The following is a 16269-nucleotide window of genomic DNA, read 5'->3' on the forward strand; positions in this document are numbered from 1 at the left end:
TACTATTTACTTAACTTTTGTAAACTTCAGGTTTTGTTCTTTTTCCTAGTTATTTGAGGTGTTGAGTTAGGTTGTTGATTTGAGATCTTTCTTTTCTAATGTAAGTAGGAATTTACTGCTATAAACTTCCCTCTTAATACTGCCTTTGCTGCATCACTTAAGTTTTGTTATGTTGTGTTTTCATGTCTTGAGTATTTTCTGAATTCCCTTATGATTTCTTTTTTGATCCACTGATTGCTCAGAAGTGTGTTCAATTTCCACATATTTGTGCATTTTCCAGTTTTCCTTTTGCTGTTGATTTCTAGTTTTATTCCATTGTGGTTGGAAAAGATACTTGGTATGATTTCATCTTTTCTTAAATTTTATGAAAGTTGTTTTGTGGCCTAACACATGATCTGTCCTGGAGAATGTTCTGTGTGTGTGTTTGAGAAAAATGTGTATTCTGCTGTTGTTGGGTGGAGTGTTCTGGATATGTATGTTAGTTTATTTGCTCTCTAGTGTTGTTCAAGTCCTCTTTTTCCTTACTGATACTCTGGTTGATCTATCCATTATAAAGCGGGGTATTGAAATCTCCTATTGATTGTCTTATTTTTTCTCCCTTTAATTCTGCCATTGTTTCACAAATTTTGGTGCACTCCTGTTAGGTGCATATAACATATATTCATAATTGTCATAATTTTCTGGTGAGCTGTCTGATTTATCATTGTGTAATGTCTTTTGATCTAGGTATGGTCACTCCTGTTCTTTTTTGGTTACTATTTGCATGGAATATGTTTTTCCATCCCTTCATTTATGGTTATATATGTTCTTCTATCTAAAGTGAGTGCCTTGTAGACAGTGTATAGCAGTCTGTTCAGTCACTCTTCGTTGTTGTTGTTTTTTTAATCTTTGGGTTTTGTTTTTGTTTTTGTTTTTAGTGTTTATTTTTGAGAGAGACAGAGAGTAAGAGAAAGGGGATGGGAGGAGGGGGACAAGATCCAGAGCAGGCTCTGTGCTGGCAGCAGAGAGCCTGATACAGGGCTCAAACTCTTAAACCATGAGATCATGACCTGAGCCAAAGTTAGATGCTTAACTGCTTAACTGACTGAGCCACCCAGGTGGCCCATTTACTCTATGTTTTTTGATTGGAGAGTTTAATCCACTTACATTTAGAATAATTACTAATACTGAGGGACTTACTCTTGCCATTTTATTGTTTTCTATTTATCTTGTAGTTATTTTGTCCCTCTTTTCCTCTTTTGCTACTCTTCCTTTGTGTTTCATTAACACAAAGTGACCTGCTTTGATTCTTTTCTCATTTTCTTCTGTGGATCTTCCGTAGGTATTTTTTGTGAGTAAACCATCAGTATTACATAAAACTTTGTATAGATCCTAACAGTCTTTTTTAAACTTGTAAATTCGGTTACATAGAAAAGCTCAAGCTGTTTACATCTCTTTCCCTGCTTTAAAATTATTGGTCATAAGTTAAATTTTTTTTATGTTTTGTGTCATCAACATAGTTTTATGTTTAATACCTGTTTTTATGCTTTTATCTTTTAAGTTCTATACCAGAATTAAAAGTGACTTATGTACCACCATTACAGTATTCCAAGATTCTGTATTTGTCTATATATACCTTTACTAGAGATTTTTATGTTTTTGGATATTTTTGTGTTGCTCTCTAGTGTCTTTTTGTTTCAACTGGAAGGGACTCCTTTTAGCAATTCTTACAAGGTAGGTCTATTAGAGATGAATTCCCTCATCTATTTTTTACCTGAGTGGGTTTTTATTCTTTACTTATTTTTGAAGGGCAGTTTTTCCAGATACAGTATCTTGGTTGGCAGTTTTTTTCCCCAGCACTTTGAATATATCAGCCCACTCCTTTCTGGCTTGTAATAGTTCTGATGAGAAATTGCTGATGATTTTATGGGTGTTCCCTTGTACATGATGACTTGCTGTTCCCTTGCTGCTTTCAAGATTCCCTCTTTGTCTTTGAACTTTTGACAGTTTGATTACAGTGTATCTTAGTGTGGGCTTCTTTGAATTCATCTTTGTTGGCATTATTTGAGCTTTTTAAATTTGAATGTCCATATTCTTCCCCAGATTTCATTTTCAGGCATTATTTCTTCAAACAAGCTCACTGCTCCTTTCTCTTTTCTCCTTTTGGTTCATTAATGCATATATTGGTCTGTCATTAGTGTCCTATAAATCTCTTAGGCTTCATTTTTTTCCCCTTTTTTTGTTCCTCTGACTAAATTATTTCAAATGATCGATCTTTGAGTTCACTAATTCTTTCCTCTGCCTGATGAAGAATGCTTTTGAATCCATCTGGTGGATTTTTCAATTTAGTTATTGCAATCTTCAGCTCCATAATTTCTGTTTGGTTCTTTTTTGTATTTCCTATCTCTTTGTTGCTATTCTCATTTTGTCCATGCATCAGTTTCCCTGATTTCATATAGTTGTCTTTTTATGGTTTTTTGTAGCACATTGAGCTTCATTAAGATGATTATTTTATTTTATTTTATTATTTTTTAAAGATTATTTTAAATTTGTTGTCAAATAATTCACACATCTCCATTTCTTTAGGGTCATTTTTGGGAGATATATTTTGTTCTTTGAGCTGTATTTCTCTCATCCTGTTTTTTGCTATAATTTGTGCATTTTATTTTTTTAGTTTTTAATTTTTTAATTTTTTATTTTTTAAATGTTTTTTATTTATTTGAGAGAGAGGGAGAGAGAGAGAGAACGAGCACGAGCAGGGGAGGGGCAGAGAGAGAGAAAAAGAGAGAGGGAGAAACAGGATATAAAGCAGGCTCCAGGCTCTGAGCTGTCAGCACAAAGCCCGAAGCAGGGCTCAAACTCATGAAGCATGAGATCATGACCTGAGCCAAAGTTGGACACTTAATCAACTGAGCCACCTGAGCGCCCCTAGTTTTCAATTTTTTTTTAATTTATTTTTTGTAATCTCCACATCCAAAGTGGAGCTTGAACCCACAACCCTGAGAGCAGGAGGAGTCACATCCTACCAAGCCAGCCAGCTGCCCCTAATTTGTCCATTTTAAAAAATAGCCACCTCTCCCAGTGTCTAAAAATTGGCTTCATACCAGGGAAGACCTTTTTCCGTTCCAGACAGGGAATCTGGAAGCCCTTCCAGACCTTTTCTGGAGATAAATCTTCTCTGGGCATGTGCACATAATTTCCTAGTTAGAGAGTGTTACTGGTTTTCTGGAGCTTGTAATCTTTAATTCCCCTTGGTCTCGCTGCAGTACCATACCTTCTTTGGTGCTGCAACAAGGCTCTGAGCTTGAGCTCTCTTTTGTTCTCCACCATTACCAGGCATCCAAAGAATGTTGGTTCATTCAGTCCTCTGATTTAGGGGAGACAGAAGTTATAGTCCCTTAGGCAGTTTCCCCAAAAGCTGGAATGTTGGATGTGCATTCTACTCTTCCCTTTCCCTCCCAAGAGAGTAGCTGTGAGCAGAGTGTTTTCTCCCGTTTGCACCAAGCACTGTCAGTTTGTGTCTGTGGTGGTGCAGAGTTTTGTATGCCATCTTGCTCCCTGGTGGGCTTTTTTCAATATGCAGATTCATATCTTCCAGACATTTGGTAGGGGGGTGTTTTAAATATTAGTTCTGAAGGATGCCTGGGTGGCTCAGTTGGTTAAGCGTCTGACTTTGGCTCAGGTCATGATCTTGCTCCGTTTGTGAGTTAGAGCCTCGCATTGGGCTCTGTGCTGACAGCTCGGAGCCTGGGGCCCCCTTCAGATTCTGTGTCTCCTCCTCTCTCTGCCCCTCCCATGCTCATGCCCTGTCTCTCTCTGTCTCTCAATAATAAATAATAATTTAAAAAATTAGTTCTGTTGCATTGTTTTTCTTCATCAGAGACTCCACTTATATGACTGTCTTTCCTTCTTTGTCTCTTTTTACATCTTACCATCTTTCTTATTCATTTTACTACTTTCTTTACCTGATTTTCATTCTCTTGGTCCTTTGACAACCTTTATGCAACACGTTTTTGTTTGAGTATATTTTGTACCTGGCTACTAGTAATTTCAGTCTTTGTCTCTGAGATAATTGTCTTTTCTTTTTTTCCTGAGTTACTCAACTCTTCCCATTTTTTCCTGAGTCTTTTACCTTCCTCTCATCTTAGTTTTTGAGTTTCTGATTCAAAGATATTTTTCATATCCCTAAATGTTTCTTTGGGGCATATTTAAGTTTGGTGTATTTTTCTTGAAGTTTTTTTCTGTTCTTCCCTCATGCAGAGTGGAAAGAATTTATCATTAGAACAATAGTTGCATTTTTTTAAATTTTATTTTTAATAATAACATAGACTTCTAGGTTTTCTCTTCATTTTTGTAGTTAAGTGTGTAGTTCACAGTTTTACTGGTTCTGTGGTGCCCTCTTCTGTTTGTGTAGAATGATCTCCTTTTTGAGGAATAGGCAAAGAAGGACTTGTCTTATTCTAGCTGTTTCTAGCTAGTGTTTCAAAATCCCCATTATCTTGTTTTCTGCAGGACAGATGGGCTCAGTTTTTGTTTTTTTCCTTCTCTGCAGGGATTCAAAACTTGATCTTTTGATTTTGATCTCCTAGGATTTTGCTACACTTTGTTTTGTGCTGATGGCTTATTTTTCATTCTCTTTGTTATTGTGGCTTTATAAGCATCTTAGTCCTTTCCTGTTAAGTTTACTATTGTAGGGTGGTGAAGTAGATAAATGTAGTGATTCAGTTTGCTGTCTTTTGCTGGGGGTTTTGCATGTGAATTTTTAAAATAGCAATGAATAATCTTTGATTTTGTATGCCGCCTATCTCAATTAATACATTCTAAGACCCAACAAGTTGGGGCTGCTTGAGCTTGGTAAGATGCAATAGAGATACACATACAAAAATTCACATTTCAGCACTGCTGATTTCTGCCGATGTAGTCATAGAACTTTAATTTACTCCTCTCCAAAAGAAAAAACAAAATTCTCTCCTGCACTTTGCAAGATTGTGCTTGGTAGTATTTATATATGACTAAAAGTCATGAGTTATTTAGTTTATTTTCATTTTCTTTTAATGATTTATCATATAATTTCACACATTACTAGGAAAAACAGAAGGTACAAAGAATGTAAATATCTAGAAAAACAAAAAAATGTTTATTTAGGTATAACATAGTAAGTTTTGAAAGGTTATTTTAGAATGTCAAAGTAATCATAAGAAGTGACTTTGTGTATTGGTGGTGAGTCCCTTCAATTTCAGACGCAAAGCTTTTATATCACTATTTAAACTTAAAAACTAATACAGATTTATTTCAGAAAATAGAGAGCAGACACACACAGAAGAATATAAGACCCACCTAAAAAGGATTTTGTGGTATATAAAAGACTGTATTCTTCTAGTCTGTTTTCGCTACACACATATTCATTTATATTTATACATGTTATTTTATGATATATAAAATTATAGTATATATATAATTATATATAATAAAATTATGTTATATAAATATAAAATAAAAATTATAAATTTTTATAATTCCCTACTCATTCCCATTTAGACTTCATGGGTTTTTTTTTTTGGTGTTTAAATAATGCCATTTATTATTATTATTATTATTATTATTATTATTATTTACTTATTTTAAGAGAGAGAGCATTTGGGGGACAGGGCCAGGTAAGAGAGAAAGAGAATCCCAGGGAGGTTCCATGCTTAGTGCAGAGCCCAGCATGGGGCTCAGTCTCACAACCATGAGATCATGATCTGAGCCTAAATCCAGAGTCAGACGCTTAATCAACTGAGCCACTGATGAACATTTTATTTAGTCATTGTTGCCCATTTGTATTTCAAAAGTGGAGTTGGTGGGTCAAAAGAATGCCTTCTTAATGGAAAAGAAATCAAGTCATGCTTGGTTTTTAATATGCTTTTAAAAACCCAGGTAACCTCACCAACATATAATGCAGGATGTAACAGGGAATCAACATTATTCCTGCCAACTGCTTGCCCAAATAAAGATAAATGAAAACTCTTCTACCTGCTTCCAGGATTTTGTATGTTTGTCACTGACTGTGGTTATTATATGAAACACAGGCCTCTAGAAGCCATATTATTGTTGTGTTTTTCTGAGTTTTTAGTTTGGGAAGCTGTCTGATAATATGGGGAAGGAAATGATAGCTGAGAATTTATTTTTAGAGCTAAATTTGGTCTGTAAATTAAAATGGGGGAGTGTGTCATGGTCGGCTCCTTAATTTCTGGCTGCAGCTCTGTCATCTGCCAGCTGTGTTAAGAAGAGAGTCATCTATGGTCTATTTTTAAATTTCCTCACATGTAAAATTAAAATAATATTAAATCTTCGTCTATTAAAGATGTATTTCAGTAATTGGATAATACCTAAAAATGTTTTGTACTTAGAGGAGAAGGAATCTCTTCAAATCAAAAATGTGTCACCAGTTAGCTCAGTTCCTCTTGTCAACCATATTTCTAGATTACTAGAATTAAAAGATTTTTAAAAAATTTTTAATAGCCCATTCTAGTAAAGATGGAATAATCAAAGAATACTTAAGTCAGAGTCCTGAAATTTGACTCCCTCATGTAATTTATACCACAACTAAGAGCAAATAATTTGTTTCTTGAGTCTCATTAATGTAATAGTATCTATCCCTGTCTCAAAATTTTGAGGAGCTAATAAGCATAAGCATAATAATAAGCATGTGATTGTGGATATACTTTGAGAAGTATAAAACATTATATAAATACAAGGTGGCATCACATATTGAATCACTTTATTTGACCAGGAGAGGTGAAATGTCAGCAAGGTAATAGAAAAGTATAGGCTTAAATAATGCAGAAATTGCTCTTTCAAAACCTGGCTTTCCTAATTTCTTGATACTGTTTGTGGGTGTATTTGATCCTCTCACAATTTTTTAGTTAACTCAAAAATTGTTACTAATCAACTCTAAATTGATAGTAATATTTGTATAGGGAAGTGTGTTTAATGTTCCAACTTGGGATCCCACCCTATGAAGAAAATGTATTTCTTCCTGGTATGGAAAATGGAGAAACTCTTCAAATGTAAGCTAGCATCCACTTGCCTGTCCCTTACCTCAACTGCTTGCCTTTTATTGAATGTCTCTGAGCTTTTGTCCATTTTGGACGCTGTGTTTTCTCTGCCTGGATTTTTTTTTTTTTTCTCTCTCTTTTGCCTTGCTAAATCCCTATTGATCCTGAAAGTCTTAGTTTAGATTTTACTTTCTTTGGATATATTTCTCTATCCTCCTTAGACAGTCTTTCACTAATTGAGGAGACATGCTTGTCAAGCCCAAACATGATTGCATACTGAGATATCTCTCTTGTACCAGCTAAGTTGCTTCATAGCAGAGTCTGTCTCATCCACTTTTAACAATTCTGAGTAATAGGAGTAGTATCTGGTGTCTCCTAGATGCTCTGAAAAGTGTTGAAAGAATGACACCGATAAAAAAAATTCTTAGCCAGTACTCTTTTATCTTTTAGATAAAGAAATCACAGAAGCCATCTCTGATAAGTTGAGACTTAAAGGAATTTCAGAAGCAATCCATTTGGCAATTTAGGAACCTTAAGGAAAGGTAGTGTGCCTAGGATAAAGGATGGGTAGGGAGAAGTCAGAGAGAAATAAGGCCTTATAAGTCAGTGATAATTTTAACCTGAGTATGAAGGGAATTTATTGGGGAGTGATATGACCTAATTTGCCGTCTACAAAGTAATACTGCTTTGTTGGGAACGGCATTGGTCCCTTTTGTGGTTGGGAGAAAGTAGGCATTAAGTGGTAGAGGCGCAATAAAAGTTACTGCAATCAAGATGTATTTCATAGGAACTTTTGTTTAACCTTAGTTTAGAAATATTTCCTGCTGTGATAGTAATGTAGTCTGTTGAATATGGTTTTTTCTTTCCTTTTTTTTTTTTTTTCCAATTAGTTTGTACTGTTAAAGTTCAGGTGTGTAAATGCAGAAGATAATTAAAACCTGTGGCACAATTCTTTTCCTGTCATTTGCATGTGTTCCCGTATTTCTGGTATTGGTGCCAAACACCTCTGTTAATTTAGCAAACGGGATCGATTTTCTTGTAATTGAGATGTTAAATTCTAGTTTGTGAATATGTGTATATTTAACCTTTGAAGAAAATTCTACTTACTAAAGTTATAAATATCTAAGGTGATATCAGGATGAGTACAGCATTAAGGGACATCAATGGCAATGTTTTCTATAGTTCTGTGGTGAAGGAACTATTTATAAATAATTCTTAAAGCACCTTGCAGTTATTAAAGTAAATTTTAAATAGAATTATGCATTGAATTAACATTATTAAAACGACTTATGTTGCCTACTTTACATTTTCCAGGAACATCATTTACAGCGAGCTATTTCAGCACAGCAAGTATTTAGAGAAAAAAAAGAGAGCATGGTCATTCCAGTTCCTGAGGCAGAGAGCAACGTCAACTATTACAATCGCTTGTACAAAGGAGAGTTTAAACAGCCAAAACAGTTCATTCATATTCAGCGTAAGTTTATTGATTCATTGTTTTCTGTTTGTAATTTATCTACCAGTGAATATCCTTTCTTTTCTATGCCCAAAGAGATTTTAATTTTTCAGTTCATACACACTGATTAATAGAAATGTAAAACATTAAGGAATAAAATCTCTGTATGCTTAACATCTGAATTTGCAGGTGGGAGATCATTTTGAGCATTAGTTGCATTTGGAACATTTGATGTTTATGTAGATTAGGATTTGGTGTGGTACTTAAACTTTATTATACAACTAAAAGTTGGTGGATTGCTGTACTCAAATTTAAGATTTATTTTTAAAGGCCTGGTGGCTATAATGCTGATTAGGGGTGAGTCTTCAGAAGTTTTTTAGAATTAGATTCTACCCCTCTACCTACGTCTAATTTTTATAAAATTCTGTTTCTGCCTCCTTGATACTATCTTATTTTTCTCCCCATTGTTACTATTTAAATGATCACCATCTCTTGCCTTAGAACTGTTTCACTAACCTCGTGTTAAATTTACTATCCCTCCATCGCCTTTCCTTACCCTCTTCTAATATGCCTTCTCGACAAAGTCCACCAGCACCAGAGTGGTCTTCCTAAAGTGTCAGTCTGATCAAATTATTCTCTGGCTTAAAATCCTGCTGTTCTTTATTGTCTCCAGTAGTTTTCAGCTGATGGTGTAGACAGATGCTGATGTCTTGGTATCTTGTCTGATTGTGTAAGAAAAAGCCTTGGGTAGCTTGTTAAAATAGAGATTCCAGGGCTCTGCTTCAGGCCTACCTGTATGAGAATCATCAGTATGCATCCTAGTAATAAGTATTTTTAAAAGTTCCCAGGTAATTATGAAACTCCTCCAGATTTAAGACTGACTAGAAGATTGACTATTTTCTGTCTGTTCTAAGATGCACATTTTTTATTGGTCATCTTTGAAATAAGATTGCATATTAAATTGTTATTGTCCTGGATACAAGTCTAGTTTATCTAAAGAAAATTTGCTTTTGTTTCTGCCAAGCATTTAGGGAAACTACCAACATCAGACCACTTTAAAGGTTTCCCTGTTTGTTTTGTTTGTTTTTAGACCATACTGATAGCTTTAGTTCAGGCTACAGACCTGCTTAGAGTTCATTTCTCAGGGGGAGATTTTTCTCTCCTCCTTTCATGTAAGGGCAAGTTGAGAAATGAAGTTCCTTGCTGTTTCTTTCTGCATAGTTGGTTTATTTCTTTATCTTACACTGAGATTGTTACCATTTGGTAGTGTATGTTTATGCAGGAGTATTCTGTTAACCTTGTTAATAGACTCCAGCAGAAAGCTTTTTTTTTCTTTTTAATAGTACATAAAGTCATAGTGCACCTTGTAACTGGTGGCAGTTTAGATTTCACAGTTCAGTAATAGGCAAATTCTCTACTTTGAATACAAGACCCTTTGTGATCGTTGCCCCTGTCTACTCCATTAACCTCATTTCCTGACTGCTCTTCCTCACACTCTCTTAGCCATAGGAACTAACTTGAAATTACTCATATTTGCCTGGTTATTTCACATTTCACATCTCACACTCCCTTGCATGTGCTAGTCAAGTCAGCTTTCACCTCCTGCAACTCACTGAACACCTAACTTCGTTCTGAAGCTTATCCTGACTTTTGTCATCCTACTTCTGTTTTTTACTTAATCTCAGTATCTTGTACATACCTCTATTAGAGGACTTGCCATATTTTATTACAATTATTTGTAACCATTCTTTCTCTTCTTTTAGACTAGGAGCTTCTTGAGGGCAAGGACTATGTTTTATTTTCTCTTCATATCTTTAGAGTGAAGTGCATGGCTTATAGATACACAATAAATATCATGTTTGTTGACTGAATTGTTTTTAAATGGCTTTTAAAAGGCTGTTAGGTATCACAACCATTTCCAGAATTTTTTTTTTTCTCTTAAGCATTCAAGAGAAATATGATACAGCCATTATTTATGTGACTCTGTATTCTTTGAATCCCTTTAGTTTGTTGCATTTGTCCTACCTGTGTATCAGGAAAGAGCAGGTTCATAATAGGAATTTTAAGTATTTTTCAAGCCAAAATATCCATTTGTTATTGTTTTGTATTTTAATAACACTGTAGCTGGACATCAGGACCATATGTAAAAACCATTCTAGAAAACCAAGAATGAAGAAGTTGCATGTAACCCATCTGGGTCAGGCACATTAGATACAGTAAACATTAAAATTGTGTAGGTTTTTAAATTTCATTTTATTCTATTACCACAGAAAATAGAATAAAAATAATAGAAAATTATTTTCACTTTCATTTTTTCTTTTAGTCTGTCAGTATGTGTTCTACATACTATGCTATATATAAGATCCTATTGCACATATAAATTTTCATACTCCTCTTTCTACTTATATTTTAAGTTTCCCACGTTTGAATATTGTCTGATTGTCATTTTCAGTGTCTACTAATTTTCTATCAAATTGATATTTATCAGTTTGCTTACTTCTATGCCTATTACTGGCCTTAAACTTGTCTATACTAAAATTTAAACTCATGTTGTCATTGAGATTTTTTTTTTTCAGGGAAGAGCTTTTTTTTTTTTTTTTTTTTTTTTTAAGTTTATTTATGTTTTTAGTAATCTCTACACCCAATGTGGGGCCTGAACTCACAACCTCAGGATCAGAAGTCAGATGGCTGTTCCAGTTGAGCCAGCCAGGTGCCCACCCCTCAAGGAAGGGCTTTTATTTATTTAAAAAAAATTTTTTTTAATGTTTATTTTTGAGAGAGAGAGAGAGAGACACACACACACAGAGTGCGAGCAGGGGAGGGGCAGAGAGAGAAGGAGACGCAGAATCTGAAACAGGCTCCAGGCTCTGAGCCGTCAGCACAGAGCCTGACGCGGGCTGGAACTCACGAACTGCGAGATCATGACCTGCGAGTTGAAGCCCGACGCTTAACTGACTGAGCCACCCGGGCACTCAAGGAAGGGCTTTTAAACATTTTTTTTTTTTGAGTTCTGAAATAAAAGGAATTACAGAAGATATTGCTCTGGTTTTTCCTTTTCTTCTTTACATGATAGAGTTGAAAGAATCTCCATTTGCCTGCCTAAGAAAAGACATTGCATAATTGCCACAGTAGGATAGCTTAGTTCAGGTTCATCACATTGTTTCCCTGAGCTTTGGCAGAAAACTTACTTTATTACTCCACAGTGCTACTAATGTGACTATTACCCATTTAGAGTTTTTCAAAGATTCTTTTGTCTATCGGATATACTTTTAACTTTGTATGATTTTTTTTTAAGTTTATTTATTTATTTTGAGAGAGAGCATGAGTGGAGGAGGGGCAGAGATAAAGAGTTAGTCAGTCAGTCAGTCAGTCCCAGTCAGGCTCCACACTCTTCCCAGAGCCCAACTGGGGCTCCATCTCAAGTGAGCCCAAATGAAGAGTCAGATGCTTAACTGACTGAGCCACCCAGGTGCCCCTAACTTTTCCCTGTGTGTTCTACCACTAGGATACCAGCCTTACTTACCAAAACGAGCTGTTAGAAGTGAAGGTCTGTTTTTTTTTCAGGAGCAGAATTTCATCTCACTCACCATACAGCCCCAGAATATGGTTTTAATACAATTTTCTTTCCATTTCCCCTGACCCTTCATACTTTTCAGCTACAAAATAATGAGCTCCTTGCACCTCTCTGACTTATGCCATATATTGTTATACCTCCATGTTATACCCCTTTACTTCTCTCTTCCATTTGTTAGAATATAACTTATTCTCTACATCTCATCTCCAGGATTACATTTAACAGCCTTTCCCTGAGCCCCTCCAAGCAGAATTCTTGGCACTGTTTACCTCAAGCCCTCTTGTGTCATACACACCCTCATTGTAGCATGAGCCACCTTTGGTTGTGATTGTTTGCCTTCTGCTGTCTCTCTAGGCTATACCAGTCATTGAGAGCAGGGACTTTTTTTCTTTCAATTTCACTGCCTAGTATAGTACTTAGCATGTGGTTAGGTAAGCAGTGTAATGTTCACTGAATAAGTAAACGAGTGAATAAATGGATGATTGAAGCTAAAAGTATATACACGTTGGTATTTTTGAGACATTGATCTTGTAGGACTCAAAATTGTACACAGGATCAAACATAAGAACAAAATTATTGGGCTGCCAGGGTGTTCAGTTGGTTGAGTGTCCAACTCTTGATTTCAGCTCAGGTCATGATCTCATGGTTCATGAGTTCAAGCCCCCGTTGGGCTCTGTGCTGACAGTGTGGAGCCTGCTTGGGATTCTCTGTCTGCCTCTCTCTCTCTGCCCCTCCCCCACGTTCTCTCTGAAAAATAAACATTGAAAAAAATAAAATTATTTGTGTGTGTAGTGAAATTGAGGACCCGTGTGGATCCAAGTTAGAAATGAAAAGTGAGCTCTGTTATTTACAACAGTGTCATTTTAGGCCAAGAAGGAGTTGGGAATGGAATGATACCAGTCTTGATATGGATGCAAGAACTTTGTTCCTTCCTTTTCTCTTGTGGTACCAGTTCTCCATAGTGACCCATATTGGTAATCTGAGGAAGTTATCAGAGCACATTGGAGTAGTCTTTCCAGCATCTTTCCAGATGGAGGCATCTTGGAGGCATGTGGTCTTGATACCTAAGATACTGAAACTATTCCTCACTGGTCAGTTGTGTGACACATGCATAAGATGCTACCTCCATTTTACTTACTATTACAACAGATTTACTTTGGGTACCTCAACCCAGATGTTATAATTCCTTCATTCCTTTTGGAATTTAAGAACTTCATCAAATTCAGAACCCAAACTTTTCTCCTTAAGGAAATGACTTTGTTTACATTGCAGTAAGTTATTTTGATGTTCCATTATTCCTTTTATTTAATATGGTAATATTTTATAGTTGACATTAAGTATCTCAGAATTTTAGAACATGAAGGAACTTGAGATATTGTTTCAATATTGTTTCATAAGTGTTTTGAAGTTAATTTGTCTCTAGTTTTGAACTCACCTAAATGGTCCTTGAAAATAAGACTCCTTATCTTGTTTTGAAAGGAAAGGTCTCTTCCTCTTCTCCCTGCACTGCACCTACACACACAGATCAGTAGACCATCTCAGCTGCTTCTTGGCTGAAAGAGGAGAGTTCAGGAGGAAGGATAGGTGGGAGGTAGCACCTCCTCATTCTCTGTTGAGCAGACAGAGGAACTCACCAAAAGGAGATTGAAGTCTGCTATTTGTATCTGCGGCCAGGATAGTAAAGCCCTAAGAAAGTGCCTGTCATTGTGTGTATACTCCTTATATACCTTAGTACATGTGAAGGTGGCTTCTTCTCAGTCTGATAAAGGTGACCATTGTCAAGTCTACATTAGGAAAAGAAGAAAAATTCCACTTATTCAATATAAAGTAGACCTGTATGTTCCACTAGGTTTTCAGCAAGAGTGAGATGGATGCTGGCCTAACATTTGGCTTCAGTCTCATTATCCTTGCAATGCTCTTTGCTATTCTTTTAACAAAAATGATGACCTTTTACCCTGGTGGGACACACATGTTTTGATTGGAAAATCCAAATGAAGAGCAGTACTTTGTTTATACAGTAAAACTTCTTGGTGAAAAGGATGATTCTAGGAACATCACTTTTTGTAAAACTGTTGCCAGGTATGTATAAAGCAGTTAAATTGAGCACACATCTCATGAAATGAATCACGCATTCAGATAAATAAATATTAGAAAAAAAGTGCCACAAGTATAGAAGTGGATTGTGGAGAACACATTCCAGGTGAAGCTAGATCCCAGGTTCAGGTGATTGGAGGCATGGTAACAGGGACAGTGAGCCAGGCCAGGCCTCGAGGACAACCCACATTCAGATCAACTGGCTGTAAGGATCTTTCTCCTCAGGATTGTGCTGAGTCTCCTTAGGTAAAGCTGTGGGCATGAAGGCTGAAATGTAGAGCAGTACCTGGAGAGCTACTAATCTAGGAAGGAGGAAGAAACCCAAAACTCAAAGTATTAAAGTAATGCCAGGTGTTTTGGGAAAAAGCAAAATAATCATTGGTGGTCTGGGTAGAGAGATAAAAATGAGTACAAAGAGAGTGCCCCTTGAGTCTTTATGCATTTATTTATGCCCACTATTAAAAAATTTGAAAAATTGAGGTGACTTTGAGTAAAATACAGCATCACAGATTAGAGACCTTGGTTAAAGATTCAGGAGAAAACAAAGAGGTAAATTTGATACATAGTAGTGCATATTTTAGGCATGATGTAATTAATAGACGAAGCAAAAAAGTGAGATTGGTTTTAAGGTGCATATTTCAGTGCATGTTTCCTGGCACTGAAGCATTTAGAACCTCCTGTGGGGCCACACAAAGAAGATACTGTGATATAACCCAGCACACCAGATTTTGTTAATAAGTGTTACCAGAAATAAGCTTTCAGCATATTCACCTAGCAGGTAGCATCTCCACGGAAGATTCTTCAGTGACACCACACTGCCCTGAGTGTTGGCGCTTTGTAGGATTTTGTCTCTGTCCACCACCAAAAACTAAATTTCCTTCCATTTTACCCCACTGGTATAATTTAATGGGCTTCCTACCGATAAAAGTACTTTTTTATATGCTTATTTTCTGAAAATTTTAATAGAAAACTAAACTTTTCTTTCCACAGTTATGGGTAAAATGCTTAGTAACATAGCTGACCTGTACCGATTGCCATGCCCGGTCCTGTTAGTGTTTTACATATATTATGTCACTTATGCCTCAAAGGTACTTTATGAGGTACTTTCTTTTTAAAGAAAGATTACAAAAAGAGCCCAAAGTAATGGAGCTAGCAAGTGGAAGAGTCAGAATTGGAACCAGGCCCTCTGGCTCTAGGGTGCGCCTGTTTAACTCTGGTATATTGTTTTTCAGTCATGGCTCATGGTTCTAAGATGCAGATACTGATACATGTTAAAACAAATCCATTTCCATTCAAATGTGGTTGATGATAGAATCAACAATGGGAGTAAAGGATTTGTTTTTTCCATTAGTTTTGTGTGTATGTGATGGATAAATTGCAGGATAGAGGATAGGTTGTCAGCTGATAGAAAAGGAAATCCTGGGCTTGGGGTGCCTGGGTGGCTTAGTTTATTAAGTGCCTGACTTCAGCTCAGGTTATGGTCTCCCAGCTTGTGAGTTTGAGCCCTGGGTAGGGCTTTGGATTCTGTGTCTCCCTCTCTCTCTGCCCCTCCCCTACTCATGCTCTTTTTCTCAAAAATAAAGAAAGATGAAAAAGAATTAAATAAATAAAGTGTTAATAATGCAGAAAAGAATAGTAATCCCAGGATGCCTGATTGGCTCAGTCAGTAGAGCGTGTGAATCTTGATCTCAAGAGTCTTGAGTTTGAGACCCATGTTGGGCATAGAGATTACTTGGAAAAAAAAAAAATCATAATAATAATCCCATCTTGCAAAGGTAAGCAACAGAGATAAAAGTTGTCTTCCCTTTTTTCCAAATTTGTGTAATGTGTATGTATATATATATGTATAGGTCTGTGGTTTTTGCTTTTTTTTTACTTACTGTCAGTAAGCATTTTTCCAAGTCATTAACTAGCTTTAATAATTTTCAAAGCTATATAATATTACAAGGAATTTGTTTTACATCCTTCAGTAGTCAGCAGGAATCTAAGAAAGCAAGCCAATACTGAAGGTTTTTATTTGTTTACACTTTAATTAACAAGGAGTTCTAGACCCAGGATTATTTGTGGTTTTGTTATTAGTAAAATACAACTTTGTGTATTAGTAAATATTGGCAAATTAGTAATTTCATTAG

The 16269-nt window shown here is 35.9% G+C and overlaps 1 protein-coding gene across 3 annotated transcripts in view; it reads left to right on the plus strand.

Annotated features, from left to right (window-relative positions):
- EPC2 (enhancer of polycomb homolog 2) overlaps nucleotides 1–16269 on the plus strand; it is a 121190-nt gene that overhangs the window by 40102 nt on the left and 64819 nt on the right. For all 3 annotated transcript variants that reach the window (XM_007078544.2, XM_007078545.2, XM_007078546.2), the window contains exon 2: nucleotides 8331–8490. In XM_007078544.2, the coding sequence (XP_007078606.1) occupies nucleotides 8331–8490 (160 nt within the window). The remainder of the gene's footprint in view (nucleotides 1–8330; nucleotides 8491–16269) is intronic.

This window comes from Panthera tigris, chromosome C1, assembly GCF_018350195.1.
Source record: "Panthera tigris isolate Pti1 chromosome C1, P.tigris_Pti1_mat1.1, whole genome shotgun sequence".
Lineage (NCBI taxonomy): Eukaryota > Metazoa > Chordata > Mammalia > Carnivora > Felidae > Panthera > Panthera tigris.